Source organism: Pygocentrus nattereri, chromosome 7 (assembly GCF_015220715.1).
Source record: "Pygocentrus nattereri isolate fPygNat1 chromosome 7, fPygNat1.pri, whole genome shotgun sequence".
In the NCBI taxonomy this organism is placed as follows: domain Eukaryota; kingdom Metazoa; phylum Chordata; class Actinopteri; order Characiformes; family Serrasalmidae; genus Pygocentrus; species Pygocentrus nattereri.
Window position 1 is genome coordinate 10,581,703 of NC_051217.1, and position 22,684 is coordinate 10,604,386.

The 22,684-nt window shown below is 40.4% G+C and overlaps 1 protein-coding gene across 6 annotated transcripts in view; it reads left to right on the forward strand.

Annotated features, from left to right (window-relative positions):
* shank3a (SH3 and multiple ankyrin repeat domains 3a) overlaps positions 1-22,684 on the forward strand; it is a 284,439-nt gene that overhangs the window by 146,238 nt on the left and 115,517 nt on the right. For 4 of the 6 annotated variants that reach the window (XR_001858864.2, XR_005130467.1, XM_037539957.1 and 1 more), the window contains exons 10-13: positions 2,311-2,647; positions 19,972-20,156; positions 22,371-22,394; positions 22,527-22,532. Coding sequence is in view for 4 of the 6 variants with exons in the window: in XM_037539957.1 (XP_037395854.1) it covers positions 2,311-2,647; positions 19,972-20,156; positions 22,371-22,394; positions 22,527-22,532 (552 nt within the window). In the remaining 2 variants the exon portion in view is untranslated. The remainder of the gene's footprint in view (positions 1-2,310; positions 2,648-19,971; positions 20,157-22,370; positions 22,395-22,526; positions 22,533-22,684) is intronic. The other 2 variants (XM_017718888.2, XM_017718970.2) reach the window with 2 other exon arrangements.

Sequence of the window (22,684 nt, forward strand, 5' to 3'; positions counted from 1 at the left end):
GGTTTGAGAAGATCCGCTAGAAAATGAAGATCAAAGATCAATAGATATAATAGAAATTATTGAGATTTTATTTCATCCCAAAGAAAATACATTTTGAACTTCATATTTTTGAGAACTATAGTCTAAATACTTTGTGTGGAACATCTAGACTACATAGCTCACTCTGCAGAAGACAGTGGACATCATTAAACTGAGAGAAGACAGTGATGAGAGTGCATTAGAGGAGGATGGTGATTGGCAGGGTAAGCACACAAAATGTACTGTACTTAAAATTGCTTTTATTTGGTGACTCATAGTTTGAATCACATGTTTTCAGTCAGTCATGAGAGGGAGAGAGGGAGTACTTCAGTCGACTAAATGGTTGCAGGAATTAGTGACGCCAGTCATAAGAATTTTCTCTGCAGCAAGATGGTAGTGGCTGCCTGTTGCTCTGATTGGATGGACTGAGTTGTGAGTTGAGATCTAATCAGGGTGACTGCAGTGTGTTTACCATAGAACATAGGCGTTCTTTATTTCACCTCAGATTATGCAGAATCAGTAATAAGAATCGCACCAGATCACACAGGTACATTTCCATAATGACAAACTGTGTTGCAGTAATAATGTATGAATGATAGAGCTTTGAAGTTTTACATTTGATGCATGAACTGTGTTAAAATGACTGAATTAGTTTTGGCATTTTCTTGGGAAAGTTGGGAAGGTGGCTATAAATCAGTGTTCAGTGCTGTGAGCATAATTATAGGACAGATGGAAAGGCAGATAATGCTACTTAGTGCTAAAGGCATACGTATAAAAGTACTAGAGTAAAACAGCAAAGACGACCACATAAATTCCTTGTTTTTTAGACGAAATCTGACTAACCAGATCCAGCTCTAACCAGATAAAATGGTTGAGTGTATTTTTTTTTGTTTAAAATGTCATCCTGCTTTCCATTTACCCCTTTCATAAAGCAGTAACCAGTTTTACACACATTTGTCCCAAATGTATTTGATCATACAAGACATGTTTGATGTCAGAAGTTTGCTTCATTGGTTTTGCAGTGATGCTGTGATGCTAATGTAGCTAACAAGTAATGGAAGCTTATACTGCAATAATTAGCATAGAGCAAACTGCCTGAATCTTCACACACCTGCTTCAAAATGTGATGTTGTTAAGGAATTTCAGATTAGAATTGCTAATGGAGTTGTGCAGTATCCACTTAAATGCCTTCCAACCATCACCAAATGTTACTGCATTACAGGGTCCCAGGGACCGGGCTGTAAAAGCCTAGCAGTGTCATAGAAGTATTTATGTTAGTTTTGTTGCCGTCTTTGTCTGTACTATTTCAAAATTGAGAAGAAATGTTAAACAAATGTTAAACAGTGCTGCTAACAAGAAGAGAGAAGCTGGATAGCATTGGCTAGGCTAGCAAGATAAGAGCTATGCTGTCCACAGAACATGTTTGATTCTGGCTAACTACGCAAATTTAGATGATAATGATTCATATCTGAGGTATTGAAGTCGAGAAGCTGGCGCTGATTTGACAGAAAGGTAGAATTAAATCTGTTCCATGGTGTTTGGATCTGTAGCCTGATTGGCTAACTTGACATTAACTTAGTAAGCAGACTACAGACCCAAACAGTGCCATATACCACAGTACAGGGTGGATTCTGACTATCTGGTACTTTTCAGAAACATGTGTAGATGGTAAAAACTAATGTCTGAGAGAGTCTAGTGACTGGCTGACTGGGCTTGGAGTGACAGAAAGCTGAAAACAAAACTGCTCTGTGGCTAAGCTAACAAGCTTAGATAGCTGGCCAAATTTGTCACTCAGTGCAGGATTGGTTCCAGCTAACTGATGCTAAATGACACCAGTTTAGAGTTTGAGAGTGTGAAGTTGAATGACTTGTTTAGACTAAAAGTTGACTTTGAATGTGTTGTGTGGTGTGTGTGTAACTCTTAGATGTTGCTGAGCCATTTTCATACTTAGTTTTTCCTAAGAGAGAGCCTAACAGAGAGCCCACTCCACCAATCTGTAAAATATAAATGGGTGGAACGTGTCATCATTTTTTTTAATACTGGTATGCACACAGTTGGTATGATGCTAATTTGTGGTCATACACTTCCATTACTACATTATCAGTGTAACTTCAGAGCAAAACTACAGAAGCACACTTTGGACACCAGACATGTCTTGACTGATCGACTATATTTGGGGTTAGAAGGAAATAGTGTACATTTGATTTTGATCATTGCTTTCATATCCTGAGAAACCTGACATTTGAGTTCTCTTGATGTTGATCTATTCTGAACACTGATTGTGTCTTTCAGTGCCTTTCAGGGAAACGCCCTCCTACACAAACCGCCGGCGTGTGACTGGAGGCGGGACTCTGACATCATCACGCTCGCTGCTTCGCTCCGCCTCTGACAACAACCTGAACGGGGCAGATGTTGGCCCCACCCATTCGCCCGTGCCCTCTCTGCGGAGTCTGCCTCCTCTAGCGCCCCCCGGGGGCGAGGCAGCAGACGGCAGTCTGCAGAGCACAGGCAGCTCACGCTCTTCCCACTCCCGCTCACCCTCCCTGCACCGTGTCAGCGAGGAGCCCGACATACATACCCTACGCAGACACCCTCAACATCCACATGGTCACAGCCGCGGACGCCTCAGGTGAGCATCCAAACCCTCAACACAATGATAACATGCTGTTGTGTCATATATTATACTGCGATAAACAAAAAATACAGGATTTAAAATGTAATACAGTGTATTTGTTAATAATGCCGCATCCTGTTTATGAATGATGGCACATCATTTTCTCACACACTACCATCAAAAATGTTAGAATCGTTATTAAAAATTTTAGAATCTGTTTTCCATAAAACGAGTCCATAAAAAAGCCCTTATATTAGAACAATGGTTGATTATATATGGAAGTGTTCTAAATTATAGGCTAACTTGTTTAGAATGAAAGAATCATAAATCATCCCAGGTATACATGTCACCTGTCAACAAACTGCACTGCTTTCCACATGACCATTTAAGCTAAAAGAGAAGAGATGCCTAAGAAATTATTCAACAAGGAAAATACTCAGCACAAAATTTGCAACAGTAAGTTGATGTACCATGGAGCAGGGATGGGGTAGTAGCTAAGTAGTGTGCTACTTTTTTGCGGCTAAATACAAATTTGTGTAGCTAATAGCTGTAGCTACTGCAGTTTTATGAAATGTAGCAAATAGCTGTAGTGCCTACAAATTTTTGCTACAATTTTGTTACAGGCTTCAGGGAATCGGGACCATAGAACACGATGGTTAACTGGCCTAGTGTGTAATCCTGACTGAGTCGCGGACAGTTCAAGCAAAAAGTCCCTTCGCTGATCATCCCTTACTAGTAGGCATGACTCAGAGTTCGGCAACCCGAAATGTTAAAGCCATTTTGTCTTTTCACCAAAAATGAAACCAGCTTAGAAGCCACAATATTTTATGTTCGATTTACCTTCTTGGCTGTAAATATGTCTGTGTGTGCTAATGTACTAGTACAACAAAAATATAAACAAAAGTGCAGGCTTACTTTGCTCTGCTTTAAGCTGTAGGTCAGTTGTAGCCACTTTTCTCACAACTCAGTCAGAAAACATTTCAGAGAAAGTAGAGATTCTTGTGAAATGTCTCTCAACATTCTGCTTTTTACGAAGCTGAAGGCGCTTCTCGCTCTCAAGCTTCTTCTTCGAATTGTCTAGCTCACCTTAAATGGTGCTTGAGGTGCCAAAATTTACTGCTGTTGCATTTAAGGTGGAATTGGAAAATTCAAACAAAAAGCTGGCGAAAGAGAAGCTGGCTTCAACTTTACAACTTAGTGTTGGACAGTTTATGGTTGCAGATTAAATGTATCAGGAAACCAGCTGAGTGTTTATAAACACAAATAAGTGTGTTCGTCTCCGAATTATTGATGTTCATCTTACATCTTTCTTTTTGAAAGATGCTCGGTGAGACTGTTATCTGCGTTACTATGGCCAGCAGTCTGAAAACATTTTCATAATAGGCTAACAGTACTGCGCAGAGCCAGGGTCACTGATGAGAATTTTGAGACTAAAGTGTTTCAGAAGTTTAATTTAAGACTCTGAGTGTTGTGTCTGTATATCTTGCTGAAATTTTTAAATTGGAGCAGTTTTATTTCAACAGTTGACAATGCCTTGAACAACATTGTTCAGTTTGAATTTGGTTATTTTTGTTCATTTTTGTTAGGAAAAACCTGGAATGATTGACTTTGCCTTTACTTAGTCTAAGATTTGCTGGATATCGTACTGACAATTGTGCTTTGAAAGTAGCTAAAAAGTAGTGCACTATTTTTCAAAAAGTAGCTAAACATAGTCACTACTTTTTTTCCTGGAAAAGTAGCTAAATTGTAGCTAGCTACAAAATTTTCAGTAGCTCTCTGTTTTGTGAATTTAGTGATCATCATCCATCATCTGTAACAACCCTGCTTAATATCATGGTTAATTGTGAAACATGCAATACTGTGTAAAGATACCTCCCTTCATTTATTTAATTTCCAGTCAGAATGACCTGTGAAGTGTGATGGAAACTGGCAAAATATATATATTTAACAGAAAACTATACAGAAGCTTCAACAACCAAATATAACAGAATTTTGAGAGTATTTGGTGTGTTTACTCTTTATTACAGCTTCCATTCTTTTCAGGAGACTTGCTTTCAGTTTTTAAAGAAATCTGCAGAGATCTTTTTTCACACCTCCAAAGTTCAGACTTAGAGGTTGATTGCACTTTCTGCTTCTCACAAATCCCAAACACACTTAATAATGTTGAGGTCTGGCCTCTGGAGTGGACAGTCCATTGTTCTGAGAACACCAGCATCATCTTTGTTTGTTGTTTCTTTTTTACATGTGCCCTTTCCTCAGTAGTGGCCTCTTGACAGCTACACATCCTTTCAGACTCAGTGTTATTGTCTTCTCACAGTGGAAGGATGGACAGAAACTCCTGTGGATTTTTCAGAAGAGTGGAGTTTGATTTTCTCTGATCTTTGAAAGATGAGGCTTGAAGTTGCTGTTTATTTGATGATGAGTTCTTTTAATAATTTCTTAACTCCAGTTTTAGACACTACAATTTCTTCACATATTCTCCTTTGACTTTCCCCTTCCTCACATCTCCACACTAAAGAGTTCTGAAAAATAAGTAATCTGCACTTGTAGACCATTTGGACTGGAAATTAAACAAACAAAGGGCCTCAGGCTTTTTCACAGTGCTGTAAATATTGTTTTAAGAGTGGTTTTGAGAACGAGTATTCAGTTACTCATTCAGAAATACCAGTACATTATTCAAAGCCTGTAAAATGCTGTTTATGGCCAGAATTAAGATAATTACAGTGTTACCATTTATTAACTTCTTCTTGCACCCAAAATGCTTGAAACATTGAATAAACCATCTTACAATACCCTTAAAATATCATGATATGTAAATCTTCATTGTCAAAGTTATAATTGTATATAAAATAAAACAATATCATACATTTCGCCTGTTGCTGCTAGAATGGAATGAAAGGCAAACCTTGAAGCTTTAGTGTGGTTTTTTTAATCAATTCTGCAGTGATATCTTCTTAAACGGCCCCTCTTGTCCACCCTACCTTGATGAAATTTGACATCTTAACATGAATTTCTGAGTGCTGTAACTTAGATAGAGGAGATACATGAAACACTGTACAATCTGCACATTGCTTTCTACTTATGATGTTGTTGAAATATTTAATATATATTCAGATGAGACAGCTCTTCTCTGTGCCTTTGAACTGCAGGGCATGGTGGGATAGACTCGCGACAGAGACCTGTGCATTATATTCTTATTGAATTCTGCTGCATTATTGTCCTCAGTCTCATATTTATATTTATTGCAGTAGGATTACAGTTAGGGAGATTGATGTAATTTCAGAGCTGAGTGGGCATCACATTTTGTAAGTGTTTGTTACTTCAGTGTAGAGGAGATGAAATGGTTTCATTTGAAATTCAAGGTCTTCATAGCAAATCTTATGTAAATAACAAGCTCTTTGAATTATTCAAGGAGTTAGCGTGGATGTTAGTGGATATTATTGCCTCAGAACTCCATGTCACCTTTGACAGTGTAGTTTTTTCAGGCTTTGACCCAGCCGACTATTGTTCTGAATGCATTATGCATAACTGTTGATTTCTGCATTAACGCTACTGGTACTGTGAAAAGCAGAGGCATTTAAAACAGCTTCTTGCTCTCTCTCTTTCTCTCTCTCGCTTTCTCTCTCTCTCTCTCTCTCTCCCACTCACCCATTGTTTGTGTGTTTTTTGCTCTTTCTTAAAACACACACACATGCACGCACACAGAGTAACATCCTCAGGGGTGTACGTATTTGGGGCTGTAAGTGTTTGCTGTGTTTTGTCCTAGTTATCCATCTGTCAGTATGCACTGATATCTGTCCCCTCATAATCATCACTACCTATTATCTGAGGGTCAGCAGGCAGGGCTGTGTGTGTAATAAATGTGATAGCCAGGACTCGAGCATCAGCTTCTGCCCCTGGGGTCAGTTCTCCTGCATTAATATAGCATTGTCCATCAAATCTCTGTCTCACTCTTTCTCTCTCTCTCTCTCTCTCTCTCTCTCTCTCTCTCTCTCTCTCTCTCTCTCTCTCTCGCTGTCTCTCTCTCTCTCTCTCTATCTCTATCTCTCTCTCTCTTGCTCTCTGGTCATTTGCCCTGTTTCTGACTGTGTCCACCTGTCTCTCCCGAAGGTAACTGTGGTGACCAGGGGAGTGTGTAATTAATGGCATCGTCAGTCCCGCCCACTAACTTCCTGCCTGTGGTCAGGTGTGAGGCTATGGCATGCTTAGTCTAAACATGTCCAAACTTTCCAGGGTCAGCCAGGTCATCCACGACCAGACATGATGGAGGAGAATATTACTGGCAAAGCCATCCGTTCATCCTGTGGTTTTATATGTGAAGTGAAAACATTTGGTAACAGCTTGTTTGAAGGCTACCTACCATTCCTTAGTACTTTATAACACATATATAAGCCTTACGTTTTTTTAAACCATCAGTACTTACTTGATAATATAATATGCTTTATGAAGCAGATGACACTGTAATTGTATTGACATTGTTTTTACATTGTTGCATGTTCATCTGCTTCATGAGGAGTAATGAAATAATTCATAGCTTTTCTCTTATCAGTAAAATGTCATTTACTTTACATCTCACAAACACTGATGCAAGCTCTTCATAAACACTCAGGTTTTTAAATGTATCATTCATGCTTATGCATGTGTTATGAAGTCCCTTTATAGGTAGCCATTAAGTAAAGGGCTACCAAGCATTCACAGGTTTCATGGTTGGCTAATGTCCACATTAATGTTCCTTTTACTCTTATCTTTCATTTTTATATCTTTTATTTTAATTAATTAGTGAAATGTTTTGTGAGTAGCTGATGTGCTTGTGTGTAATGTTGTGTGTAAGTTAAGTGTGCAATGACTGTGAAAGGTTCAGTTACAATAAGGCATAACAGGTTTCATTGAGAGTTTGCTTCCCAATATGTTTAATTACACAACATGGCCAAATGTATGCCGACACCCCATTGCCTATATGTGTGTGTCAAATATTTTATTCCAAAACCATGAGTAACTCTGCCTCCCCAACCCCCTATTTTTAAAGACTCCAGTCTTCTTGAGGCTTTCCAGAATGTTGATGCTAAGATCTGCTTCCATTCAGTCACAAGAGCTTCATTGAGGTCAGGTACTGATGTTGGGCAGTTAGGTCTGGCTCCCAGTCTGCAGGACCACACCAATGTGGACAAATCATGACTTTATGGACCTTGCTTTGTCCAAACTGTTGGAAACACTTAAAGAATGTCATTGTATGCTGTAGCATTATGATTTCACAAACCATAATTCTATTATTCTTCCTCCACCAAACTTTGTGTATGTAATACATATTAAAGTATATTGCGTTCTCCTGCCAGTTTACCAAACTCCATAGGTACACAGATTCATCCATCAGACTGTTAGATGGTCAGGGGTGATTCATCACTCCCACAGTGTGTTTTAATTACTCCAGACTCCAGTGCTGATTAGCTTTACACCACTTCAGTTGGTGCTTGGCTTTATACATGGTTAGCTTAGGCCTGTGTTTGGCTTCTCTGCTATGGAAATCCAATTCTTGCTAATATTTCTTCCAGCGGCAGTTTGGGACCCTGTAAGTTTTGCAACCAAGGCCAGGCGAGTTTTACACTCTACGCGCTTCAGAACTCAGCTGAGCTGTATTAGCTCCTAGATGTTTCCACTTCACAGTAATAGCAATTGGCTGTGGCTGCTCTAGCAGGACAAACATTTAACTAGCTGATTTGTTGGAAAGATTTCCTTTGACAGCGTCATGTTAAAAGTCACAGAGCTCCTCAATAACAACCCATTTTACTGTGTTTATCTATAGAGGTTGTCTGAGGAGTGATTTAGGAGTGAATTAGAAGTGGTGTCCACATACTTTTGGTCATGTAATGTATGTACCTAAGAGCAGAGTAGTGAATGTCAGGTACATGGCTTTTGCAGGCACTTAAAGCACCTTTTAGCTTTCATATTTGTCTTGTTAAGCATAAAATAAGTTAATACATTAATAAGTGGAGCTATACATCACTGTTAATAAAAATGCATGTTTGGAGAAAAAGACAAGTGATTTAGATGTGTACCATAAAACTGATGGGGACACATGAGTGAGCAGAAAATAATCTATCATCTGACTTGGAAAGGTGTTTAAGTGAGAGCCTCTGACAGAAAGCCACCAAAAGCTTCATCTCTCACCATCACAGCTGCTCCTCTACTGGGGACATAAGGGGCCACGTCCAGGCCTTACTTCATTTCTGGAGTTTCATTACACTGCCAATTTATGAGCTCCGTTTAGAGAGAGAGAGGGAAAGACGGACAGAGGGAGAGAGAGAGAATGGAGTGATTTATTGACGAGAAAAGGAAATCCATTTTGTTTGTGCAGGCCAGGTAAATGAGGTGTCACTCTGAAAGAGCACTCGTTCAGTCTGGAACCTTCCATGATGGATTCCACCCTCAGGATATCGTCGAGGCTCAGGCCACTCCCTTGCTGCTGCCAGTAGACAGCAGCTTGAAGAAGGAGAGTTAGGAAGGGGGTTTATTTTCTATTGGCTTTTAAAGACTGAGAGGATGGTTACTAGGTCAATATCATCTTTAACGTCCTCCATCCATACTCTCTTCCTTCCTCCCTCCACACGTCCTGTCTCCTGTTCAGATTTACTTAATGGCTGAAAAAGACAGAGAGCAAACAATGGTTCTGGGTTTTATAGAACCATGTGGTGCCTTACCCGTGAGTGTAAAAAAGGCTTGAAGTTTTTCATCACCCCATCTTTAAAGAGAACACAAACCTTTAAATGGTTCTCTTCATGATTATGTCTCTTTAACAAACAGCATTAAGAAAAGACAGAAAAAGAAGATGCACATAAACAGAGAGACAGTTTAGAGTTTTTGTTGATAGCAATGGCTCCAGATTTGCCGTAAGGATGGAATGACCCAATAAACACACACACACACACACACACACACACACACACACACACACACACACACACACACACACACACACAGTCCAGTGAGGACCTTACCGAGACACCAGTCCACTCAATTAGCCTAGGTTGGAGAGGCAGAGAGAGAGACAAAGCTGCAGACAGCGGGTCAGAATGATGAGGAAGGATGGAGTGAATTTCATCATTCCATCACACTGAGTCCCCAAAGATCTTTTGGGCACTTATTCAAATAACCTTTATTATGAGCTTTTCACAGAGCTCACATTAGCTCTTAGGGGAGTGATAACATGTAATTCCTCTGTTTCACAAGATTTGCTTCCCCTGTTCATTATATTAATATCAGCATTAGGTTAGCATTAGTCTAGTGTTATTATTGTCATTTCTCTGTAATATTTATATGTAATTCCATAGTAAATTACATGTGATGTTGATAAATGTGATATTGATTCAAGGTTTAAATTCACAATTTTGACTGAATTGATCTGCCTGTTTTTTAGTAATAAATAATTAATATTACAGAATGTTATGGAATGTGTTTGCTATTGCTGGAGATTTTTCGCTGCATAAACTACATGATAATTTTAAGAAGCTCTGAATATAAAGTAAACACATTAACACCACTTGTTAACAACAAATACAGGACAAAAAATCAGAATGAAGCATCTGAAAATCACCTGAAGCAGTCTGGAGCTAACGTGTGTTGGCTCTCTTGCATACTGAAGTCAGCCTGTGCTGGAGCTTCATGCCAGAGCTAAAGTATGACAAAGCTAGAATGTGTTGAAGCTGAAGAAGGTTTGGAGCTGAAGAATGCTGGGGTTAAAGCATGGTGGAGCTGAAAAACGCTGGGGTTAAAGCATGCTGGAGCTGAGGAACAGTGGGGTTAAAGCTTGCTCGTGTTAAAGCATGCTGGAGCTGAAGAATGCTGGGATTAAAGCATGCTGGAGCTTAGGGACACAGGGGTAAAGCATGCTGGGGTTAAAGCTTGCTGGGGTTAAAGCATGCTGGAGCTGAAGCGTGTTAGAGCTAAGAGTACTGGAGCTGAAGAAAGCTGCAGTAAAAGCATTCTAAGCTTGCTGGCAAGGCTAAAGCAAGGCTAAAGCTTGCTGGAGCTCAAGTGAGCTGGTTGATGTGGCGCTCAGAGCCACAGAGGGCTTTAGTGGGACACTTTCTACTCACTCTTGGATCAGCCTGTCTGTCCATCCATCTGCTCTCCACAGCAGCTGTGACAGGCAAGAGACAAACTTGTGACTCACTGTTGACACTGACAGCCACTGAATCAAGACAGTTGCCTTCAGTTTTCTGGTTGTTGCCAGGGTTACGCAAGCATAAACAGTGTCCAGGGGAATGGGCCAGGGAGCCCAGTGGAGGATGCAGGCAGGATTTAGACCAAGGATTGCATTAGGACCATACACACACACTCACAGGTGATACTGAGTTGGGAAGAGTTGCAAATAAATATAGCTCAAAAACTGCTGTTCTCATCTCTGTTGGTAGTTCTCATCTCTGTTGGTAGTTTCTTCAACTGATCCTTTAACTGTTCAGTTGTACAGTGCTCTTCAACTCACATTAGAGTTGAAGAGCACCGTGAATTCTCTTTAAAGAAATGGTTTAGTGAAAAATCTGCATAATATTACACAATGTACACCTGGGGTGTATATGATCAGCCAACATGTTTTGAGTGCAAATTTAGCTTTTTTATTTTAGAATTGGAGCTGTGAGGGTGATGGTGCTAACTGGGAAGTCACCCAAAATAGCTCATATAGTTTCAACAAAAATACATCATTAGAACTTCTCTCAAACCCCACAGCCAGGTCCAAATTAAGGTCACACTTGTCAGTGTGTTTTACAGCACAGTATGACTCACTTTAAACTATAAAAATAACAAAAATAAATAAAAATAACACAACTTTTGTGCTGTACCAGGGTTGAAGAGGGGACTGGTCTTGAATCTGATTCCTCTATTTTTATGCTAATTATTATGACAAAAACTGATTCTAGATCAGCATTCCAGCTCCTGGGGTGCATTGTGAATGCAGACCCTGTTGTCTAAATTGTTCAGCTACATGGTGAAGTTGGAGCTAGAGCGTGCTGGGGCTGAAGTGTGTTGGAGCTAGAGCATGCTGAAGCTAAAATGTGTTGGATCTGTAGCATGCTGGAGCTGAATGGCAAGATTTTGTTTATTTTTATACAACCCCAATTCCAATGAAGTTGGGACGTTGTGTAAAACAAATAAAAACAGAATACGATGATTTGCAAATCCTTTTCAACCTATATTCAGTAGAATACACTACAAAGACAAGATATGTAAATTTCAAACGAATAAACTTTGTTGTTTTTTGTAAATATTCACTCATTTTGAATTTGATGCCTGCAACACGTTTCAAAGAAGTTGGGACAGGGGCATGTTTACCACTGTGTTACATCACCTTTCCTTTTAACAACACTCAATAAGCGTTTGGGAACTGAGGACACTAATTGTTGAAGCTTTGTAGGTGGAATTCTTTCCCATTCTTACTGATGTACAATTTCAGTTGCTCAACAGTCCGGGGTCTCCATTGTCATATTTTGCGCTTCATAATGTGCCACACATTTTCAATGGGAGACGGGTCTGGACCGCAGGCAGGCCAGTCTAGTACCCACACTCTTTTAGTATGAAGCAACACGTGCAGAATGTGGCTTGGCATTGTCTTCCTGGCAGTATTTCTGGGTGTTGTTGATATATGGCTTTTGCTTTGTATAGCAGAGTTTTAACTTGCCCTTGTAGATGGAGCGACGAACTGTGTTCACTGACAATGGTTTTCTGAAGTGTTCCTGAGCCCATGTGGTGATATCCGTTACAGAATGATGTGGGTTTTTAATGCAGTCTAAGAACAACGTTTCTCAACGTGCAATTGCAAGGAATTTAGGGATTTCATCATCTACAGTCCATAATATCATGAAAAGATTCAGAGAATCTGGAGAAGTCTCTGCAAGTAAGTGGCAAGGCAGAAAACCAACATTGAATGCCTGTGACCTTCAATCCCTCAGGGAGCACTGCATTAAAAACCAACATAATTTTGTAACGGATATTACCACATGGGCTCAGGAATACTTCAGAAAACCACTGTCAGTGAACACAGTTCGTCGTTCCATCTAAGTGCAAGGTAAAACTCTGCCATGCAAAGAGATAGTCATATATCAGCAACACCCAGAAACGTCTTCTCTGGGCCCGAGCTCATCTGAGACGGACTGACGCAAAGTGGAAAAGTGTCCTGTGGTCTGACAAGTCCACAATTCAAATTGTTTTTGGAAATCATGGACGTCATGTCCTCCGGGCCAAAGAGGAAAAGGACTGTTCAGATTGTTATCAGTGCAAAGTTTAAAAGCCAGCATCTCTGATGGTCTGGGGGTGTGTTAGTGCCCATGGCATGGACTTGCACATCTGTGAAGGCACCATTAATGCTGAAAGGTATATGCAGGTTTTGGAGTAACATATGCTGCCATCCAAGCAACATCTTTTTCAGGGACGTCCCTGCTTATTTCAGCAAGACAACGCCAAGCCACATTCTGCACGTGTTACAACAGCGTGGCTTCATAGTAAAAGAGTAGGGGTACTAGACTGGCTTGCCTGCAGTCCAGACCTGTCTCCCATTGAAAATGTGTGGCACGTTATGAAGCGCAAAATATGACAAAGGAGACCCCGGACTGTTGAGCTACTGAAGTTGTACATCAAGTAAGAATGGGAAAGAATTCTACTACAAAGCTTCAACAATTAGTGTCCTCAGTTCCCAAACGCCCCTGTCCCAACTTCTTTGGAACGTGTTCCAGGCATCAAATCCAAAATGAGTGGATATTTGCAAAAAACAATAAAGTTTATCCATTTGAACATTAAATGTCTTGTCTTTGTAGTGTATTCAGTTGAATATAGGATGAAAAGGATTTGCAAATCATCGTATTTTCGTGTTTTCTTATTTCCGTATTGTATTCATTGGAATTGGGGTTGTAGTTCACACAAAGTCATATGTGTTCTGAAACACATCGACAAGTCTGTGCAACCTTTAAGAATAATGTGGTGCAAGTGCTTTGCGGGAAAATTTGGAAATGTATTTGTACAACATCTATTTGGGCTATTTGGGTGACTATTGACCTTTGTTTGTTAGCAACATTAGCTCTTGCAGCTACAGCTATGAGCAAAAGAAGCAACATCTGGACTCCATGTCTGGGCCAATTGACTACATATGGCATAAGTGGAAAGTACTTTACATTTGATTTTTCAGCAAACTATTTCTTTAAACACTTATGTGTAAGTTTTTTTTAAATGTATCAGTGTTGATGAGCTGTTCTATATGAGAATGAATGTGTGGGGGTAGGTTTAACTGTAGAATACTCATTTTCACAAATAATCTTATAACCTTTTCACTACTTTAAATATCTAAGTGTGCAATGAATTCATGCGTGCCTATATCTGAGCAGGTAGAATCACTCAGATCAGTGTTATGTGATGTCCTAGAACCTAGAATGCATTAATATCTTATACTTAGTCTTGCGACACTGGTTAGGTCCAGAAGTGGAAAGCAACAAATTACATTAACTGATGTGTTCAGAAGCGTCAAGTTTAGTGTAAAAAAAACACAGCACACAGATGGAACGTTCTTGCATTTCTTTCAAAATGATCTTAAGAGAACAGCACTATCAGCTGCTAAATATCCCTCCTGAAACCTAAATCTCTGCTTTTCACAACTCGACCTCCACTCTAAAGAAGCATACAAGCGGTAAGCTGACTGACTAATCCTAGATAAAGAAGTGCTATGTCCTTTTATTACTTTTTCCTACTTTGTCATTTTAGAACAAGTATGATGAATATTTATTAAACTTGAAAGCTGTTCCATCTGTTGCACTTTAATTCTCTGTTAGTTAGCTACATTCAAAGAGCTAATGGGCAATAAGGCTGTCAGTAAAGATTATATTATTCATTGTGTAAATTACTTATTTTGACTTAATCAAGGAATCTGCTTTTTTAAAGCCCACCCAAAAAAGCAACTTGAACAGAAACAAACTCTGTAGTGCCTTTAAGATGTCTGAACTACTTATGATAATCATCATAATCATCATAATCAACAGATAATCATCTATATATTTATATTATAGTATATTATATATTATATTATAGGGCTCAAAATGTTTTTTCTCAGATAATATCATGGTTTTAGTTTTGTTTGTATGGATTATTTTCAGTGACATAGCCAAGTCAATTCAAAAATATTTTCAGATTGTGATTGTGTGTATACAAAAAAGATAACTGCTCAGATTTTCAGTAAACAATGGATTTGCTTATTTGAGTAATGTACTTTATTAGTATATGTGCTCAAGTAAATTACCATTGTACTGTATACTGTAACAGCTCTTGTACTTATGTGGGGTTTTTCTGCACTTTCTCCATAATTCATGTGTAAATTTTAATATCACACTTCATTTCACATGCAGATATCATCCTGTGTGGGTAATAGAACCTTTCCATGTGCGTCATTTCAGGGCACAGATCTGTTCACACTAAAGACAAATGTGGCTCATTTACAAACTCTGATATAAATAGTTAAAGCATAAAGATCAGATCTGAGTAATTAGAATTATGCAGTACTGCTTGCAATGTAAACATAGCTTTACTCTCCATGTGTGTCACTGGCTGGAGTCGGAGTGTGTGTGGTGGGGCCCGGGCTTTAGACCATCGGATAGACGGGAGACTCAGGGGGATGAGGAGAGATTTGGGGGCTCATCCACTCCTAACTAGAGCACGGCTCTACATCAGACTCAGGCCTATGTCCACACTGCTGCAGAGGACAGGAGAGAACTTCTAGACTCTGGGCTAAGAGTGGGAAATATGATACTGAGTTCATGACAAATTGTCATTGTGTGCTTTTCTGAGTGTAGAACACTGAACATTTGCCAGTATCATAAATAAGATTTTGACCAATTTTTAGAGCATGTTAACAATAACAACCAGTGTACTGTAACTACATAAACCACATAGTAGCAAGTAGCTGATTAGATGTCTGCTCATTACACAATTATTTACATGATAAAAAAGGTTATTAAAACAAGGTGCAAGAAATGAAAGTACATGATTTGTTTGGATATCAAAGCGAGTAACTACAAGGCCAGAGTGCAGGAGGGGTTAAGTTAGCCTGTTCATTCAGTCTGCTTGTACACTAAGGCTACAGATTGCTAGCATAATGTTAATGTGCATTCAGTCTAATTAAATAAAAAACTCCGGTTCTCAGCCAAGCTGCAGCATCTTTGACGTGTTCACAATCATGTATTTTAAATAGGTAGACCATTTTACTGTGCAGTATGTGTCCACTCACTGTAACTGTGATAGCAGGCTTAGTCACAGGTGGGAGGGAGAACCAGTGTGGTTGTGGTGGACTGATCTAGACTGAATTTATTTCCCAGTCCAGTCTTAAATGTTATATTAAGGTGATTTACAGAACATTGCTCAGTCCTCAACTTACTGTTAAACCTTAGATTTCTCTTGTAGCTTGTCTGCATGCACATATTCAAGGATGCGTTGATGGAACTTTTAAAAAACACTGTTTTTTAATGGTATTTTGGGAAATGACGGAAGGGGTGGAGTTGACAGTAAAATAAATTGCATATCATAACATGATCCGCTATGTATTGCATGAACAACCAGCCACTTCATTAAACACTCTTCCTTGTATCTACACTTTTTGTCTATTTTATCAGCTCCTCTTACTGTATAGGTGCACTTTGTAGTTCTACACTTACAGACTATAAGTCTAACTATAACTATATCTGTTTCTCTGCATACTTTTTTAGCCGCCTTTTACCCTCTTCTTCAAATGGTCAGGATCCCAATAGGACCACCACAGAGCAAGTATTATTTGGGTGGTCAGTCATTCTGAGTACTGACATAGGAGTGATGCTTTAGTGTGTGTTGCAGTGGTACAGTGTAGATGGTGCCCACATTTTTCTTTGACTATAATGCTAATAACTAATCATTTGAAAGCCACAGCCATCAATGCAGGACAGAGTTATCTTTTCTTCAGTAGTTCAGTAGAGAATGTTAAAAGCATACTTTTTATTATTAGATAAATATATTTCTATGTTGAACTTTAATGTTAAACTTTTAACGTTTAAACACATTTTTGAAAAACAAATGCAGTATCGTTTGATTGTCCTCCCTAAATAATGTCCCCTGCAAAAAACAAACAAATCAAAAAACACAAATGGGGTGTTTCATGCTGGTGCTTTTTCTTCCTCTTAAGTAGGGTATTGTTGTGCTGAATTAAAACACAATGATTAAGAAAAAAACTCAATTTTTTAAGCTTTTTTTGTGAAACTGCTGTTTTGCTGGTTCATTATATCCCACAACTTCACAAATGTTTGGTCACACCTATTCATGGAAGGGTTTTCCCATAATGAATGTGTAAAAACTGTAAAATGACACATGGAATTATGGAGTGGTAAAAACTGCAAAACAAATTTTATATTTTAGCTCCAAGGTTACCTTTGTCTTGATACAGCTTTGCACACTCTCCACCTTTATGGGAGCCTCCAAAAATGACTTTCTTACAACCTTGAATATCTTCAATTGTCACTGTCCAAAAAGCCTAAATAAATCTTTCAATTTTTACTTTTTGACATTGTTCGAGCACCACAGCTTTACTTTAGATTGTATGAAACTTTAATAATGAATGGTCCAATCGAAATGCTCCAGACTCTTCAGAATAAAATCTCTGCATAAACTTACATAAAAAATTAAAGAGTACTTTGCTTTAATATGTTTATGATTTTGAAGATCAAAATTTCAGTTGTTCACTAAATATCAGTTCAAATGTTTTGACTGCTCCTGTAGGAATAGAGACCCTGTAGTAGGTTTCTAAGGCACAGTTTGATGAGGCTTATACTTTGATACAGCAAGATGTGATGGGATGACCTGTTTAGCTCTCTGTATTAAAAACATCAGCTGATAAATGTAAACAGTTAACTTAATGATAGACACAAGACACAGAGCACTGAAGCATCATTCCACTGCAGCCTGTTTACTGAACTGACCCCATTTCACATTCATCCACTTCTGAAAGAGCACTTGTCGGTGTGTTTTTTATATATATATATATATATATATATATATATATATATATATATATATATATATATATATATATATGTGTGTGTGTGTGTGTGTGTGTGTGTGTGTGTGTGTGTGTGTGTATGTGTGAGTGTGTGGCGTGTGTGCGTGTGTTTATGATGATTGATGTGTGTGAAATGTGAAAATGTGATGTTACTGCAGCACAGGCTGATGATTTTCAGTGCTGTTTATTATAGACTGCTGCTTCTGAGTGATCAATATGGAATCAGAGGAGACCATGACAAGAGGCCCACTCTGTCAGCCTAGTGTCCCTCTTTCTCTCCTTCTTTCTCTCTGCTCTCTCACTCTCTCTTTTGCTTTCTGTCATCTCTTTCCTTCTCTCTTCCTCTCTTACTCTGTTCTCTCTTCTGATCTTCTCTCCTCTCTTCCTCATTCTTTCACTTATCTTTCTGTCAACCTTTTTATCTTTCTCCCTTCCTCTCTCTCTCTCTGTCTCTCTCTCTTCTTCTCTGTGAGATGTATAGCTGAGTAGGGGTTTTGAGAGGGCACAGTCAAAGGCAGAAATGGCTTTCTCTCTCTCTCTCTCTCTCTCTCTCTCTCTCTCTCTCTCTCTCTGTCTGTCTGTCTCTCTCTCATATTCATCCATTAACTTAATTCTTGATCTCTCTGTTGTTGTTTCCTGATGGCCCTTCTTTCTCTTCTTGTCCTCTCTCTCTCGCTCTCTCTCTCTCTCTCTCTCTCTCTCTCTCTCTCTCTCTCTCTCTCTCTCTCTCTCTCTCTCTCTCTCTGTCTTTCATTTTCATTCTTGCCCTCTCTGTCATTACTTCCTAAAGGCCTGCCTTATTGTTTTCCTCCTTCTTCCTGCACTCTCTCTTTCTCTTGTTATCACCCCCCCCCCCACCGCTGCCGCCACTGCCATTCTCTCCCTCTCCCTGTATTTGCATGCTGCAGTCATTCCAGCCCCTGTATCCCTGCAGTAATTGGAAAGCCGTCACTGAGCTCAATGTTGGGAGTGGAGCAGCAGGGATGAGAGAGAGAGGGAGGGGGGGAAAGAGTGAGTGTGTTGATGAATCTTGCCAGTAAAGGAAAGGGGCAGCAGAGCCTTTTTTTTTCCTGGGCAGGAATACATTCACTGAAGTTGAAGGCTGATGGAGGAAACAACATGACTTAGGCAGAAAATCACAGCTTTGGGAAAAGTTAGCATGCTAACTACTCAGAAGCTGCTAGAGGATGGAGGGAGAGGAAGAGGGAGACTGAGAGGGAGGGCAAGTGTCACAACTGTATGTGTGTGTTAGGAAGTCCGAGGGCAGGTTTATGTGTCTGTGCTTTAGTAAGTGTGGGTTTTGGGATGATGTACATGTTGTTATTTTCTCTGTATTACTGTTTTTAATGGGAGACAGTGATTGTTGTGCTGTGCTGTACAGTGCGTGTGTGTGAGCAGCTGTGTTTGAGTGTGTGTGTGATGAATGGGCGAACGAGAAGGCTCTGAGATGAATGAGACAGACGTAGAGCAGCGGCTACTCAGCCTGCAGCTGCATTAACATTCAGAACCTGTCTTTCAGTGAGAGAGAGAGAGAGAGAGAGAGAGAGAGCAGCAAGCGAGCTGTAGAAGGAAGGAGAGGGGGAGACGAAAGAGAGAAAGAGCAGGAGAGGGGAGAGCAGGGAGTCGGGGGGGAGAGAGAGAGGGCTAGGAGGGGCGGTGTGTTGATTACGGCAGAGGGAGCAACGTGTGTGTGTGAGTGTGTGAGAATGTGTATGTCTGTGTGGTGGGGGATTTTTGGAGGGGGTGAGGTAAGTCGCACTTCCCCACGCTAATCAATCCAGACCCCCCAGCGGCCGCACGTTGTCATCGGCTGACGGTTCGGCTTGTGGATAGAATGTGCAGAGAGGGGCGGGAGTGTGTGAGCCCAGGCACGGGAAGAGAGCGAGCGCAGCCGCGTCAGAGCTTGCGTGTGTGTGTGCGAGCGCGAGAGCCGCGGGGAGCGGACATGCCCCGCTCGCGGCCGGCCCAGCCCCAGCCCTCAGCACCACGGACAGCGACAGGCAGCCGCTAACGGCAGCGTGGGGTGAGGGAGGAGGAGGAGGAGGAGGAGGAGGAGAAAAGGAGGAGAAAGGAGGAGGAGGTGGGCCTGGCTGGACCGGGAGGATTGAGAAGAGGACCTGCACACACCGTTTTTGCGTGTGCGTGCGTGCGTGCATCCCTGTGCATGTGTGTGCAGCGGCGACAGCACGCGCCTGCTCTTGCGGCTCACTCACGGGACCATGTCGGTCACCACCGGATTTGGCTACCAGTTGCCGGGCATCACCACGGTAACCTATGTTTTTGTTTACAGCCCCGGGACAGTGCAGCGGGACCCCAGCCCACCCCCCTCGGCGCCCACACACGTGCTTTCGGGGTCCCGCGGCCCCAAGCGGAAACTCTACAGTGCTGTGCCGGGACGCACCTTCATCGTGGTCAAGCCCTACACACCACAAGGAGAAGGAGAGATCCAGCTGAACCGTGGAGAGAGGGTCAAAGGTTAGTACTGCCTCTTTTGTGTCACCTGACTGACACTAACATTGCTCATTCTGCATTTTTTGTTTGGAATATACATATCACACAATGTGAAAATTTCATAATGGTAAATATACTGATGGTTACTGAGGTTCACAGTGGAGTGTGGTGATGGACATGCTACAATATAGAATGTGTACATCATGTCAGACATGCTACAGACCTGTTGCCATGTAGAATGTGTAGAACACTGTAATAGTCCTGCTATGATATAGACTATTCAGAACATTACAGTATTGCATGTGTGGAACATGATAGGTGTGTGTACAGTAGGCCTATAGAACTTCATGATAGACCTGCTTCCTCTGTGCTGGAGAGTTGAATACCCCTGTACCCCATGTAGAATTTGTAGAATAGTCTTGATAGACCTGCTACCATGCAGAATGTGTAGAGCATCATGATACACATGCTACTGTACAGACTATGTAAAACAATGTGAAAAGCATGGTGTGGTACAGTATGAAACACCATGATAGGCATGGAACATCATGATAGACATGCTACATTATGCTTAGAGAATATGTGGAAAACCATAATCATGATGCAGTATGGAATGTGTGGAATGTGATAAGCATGCTGTAGGTATAATATGTAGAACACAATGACACACCACAGTATAGAATCTACAGCAATTGTACTGGTATATTTCTTTAAAGGCTTTATTATGATGTGAGTAGATGCTAGCATGCTGATGCGTTAGATTATAATGTATAGGAGGCCGGATAGTGGGGCTTATAGAATGGCTCATTGGGACTAAGTGTTGTGGCATAATAGAGAGTTTATACTAAGATTAATATGGCATAGTAATACATAATAACATGGATTTTACTATTCTGATATAGTCTATAGCTAATCTGGCTATGTGCTTTTATATTACTATAGCAAATCTACCAGCATATTATAATGGATCATAAGTTTGATTAGAGTAAAGTGCATGTATTAGTTTATATTTGAACTGTAGACTGAGGTCTTTATGGTGTACTAGGAATCTCTTTTTGCCGTGATCTGGTCTGAACTATAGTGGGTATCAAAGTCCCCACAGTGGGACAGAGACTGCTGTCTGGAGGTCTTCCTTCATAACTCATATACAGACACACACACAGTCACACAAGAGCTCAGCTGGAAGGATGCGCCATACATGCTCATACTCTCATTGTGACCATCCATCAAAGTAACATTGCTTTTTGTGAAGAGCTAGAAAGTTAGCTTTGTCCTTTTCTTTTTAAAAACTCCCCAAAAACCTTTAGGAAACTTCTTAACAACAGTCAACAGTGTAGGTATTTATTTTGAGAATTTGCTGCTGTGCATTTTGTAATAAAGTTAAGGTTCTCCTCCACTTGCAGTACGTGCATGTATGTGGGACAGAGAAAGTGTATGCAGTGCCAGATTGTTGCAGCCACTACGAGTTAGTAAAATAAATGGACTATGCATTACTAAAACAAAAAAAAGTGTGTAGATCAGGGATGCCCAAACTTATCCTGGAGGGCTTAAGAGATAAAACAGTCTACAAATGAAGGTAAGTGGCGTTAAAATTGTCTCATGAGTGCATTATTTTTCCTCATTGTTTTCTGTAATGAATGTTAGTCTTATGCTTCTTTTGGTACAGAAATAATATGGAGATTGTGACGTGAAGTTGTTCATTTTATTTTGTAACTTTAGAGCAGTGGCACTCAAACTGATCCTCAAGGATGCCACCCAGTCCAGATATTCTCTCCAACCTAACTTAAAACACACATGCATGGAGCAAGAAAGAGGACTGTCTGGGCGTCCCTGAAGACCAGTTTGAGAACCACTGCTGACTGTATATTTTGAAGGTAAAAGTAGTTTAAAAAAATAAGTCCATTTGTTTTCTCATTGGGTAAAGGGTTAGAGCAACTTTCTGACCTGCCAAATCAAATGACCTTTAGACCCAGCTATGGGCCAAGGGCTGCGCTTGGGGATCCCTGGATTGCATTAATGGTTGTACAGTTCTATGCAAAACTTTGTGTATCCGTAATGAAATTGCACTTGGTGCTTTGGCTGCATAAATATCTATAAGTGTGTGTGTGTGTGTGTGTGTGTGTGTGTGTGTGTGTGTGTGTGTGTGTGTGTGTGTGTGTGTGTGTGTGTTTACTCCATTACTCATGATCATGGCTTATGTCTTGCTCTGCTCTTGTCTCCATTCATGCTTCATTCCAGACTACCACTCAAACGCAGTGGAAGGTAAAGAACTTTGCATCCATCCCACTGCCCTTCATGCCCCCCCACACACATGCACATTACTATGAGATCTCAGTTCTGCCTCTGACCCTTTAGTCTCTGACTGTCCACTCTGCTTTACCTGCATGCTAACAGTGGCCAGTAAGCATTCTCTCACACACACTCAGAATGATATAATTGTGTTCGTCTCCCTACCTCTCTGCTCTCACACCCTGAGGTTTATATCTGCTTGCTACACTTTTCTTCTCTTGTGCTGTAGAATTGGCTGTTTTATGTCTGTGCTCAATGCATCT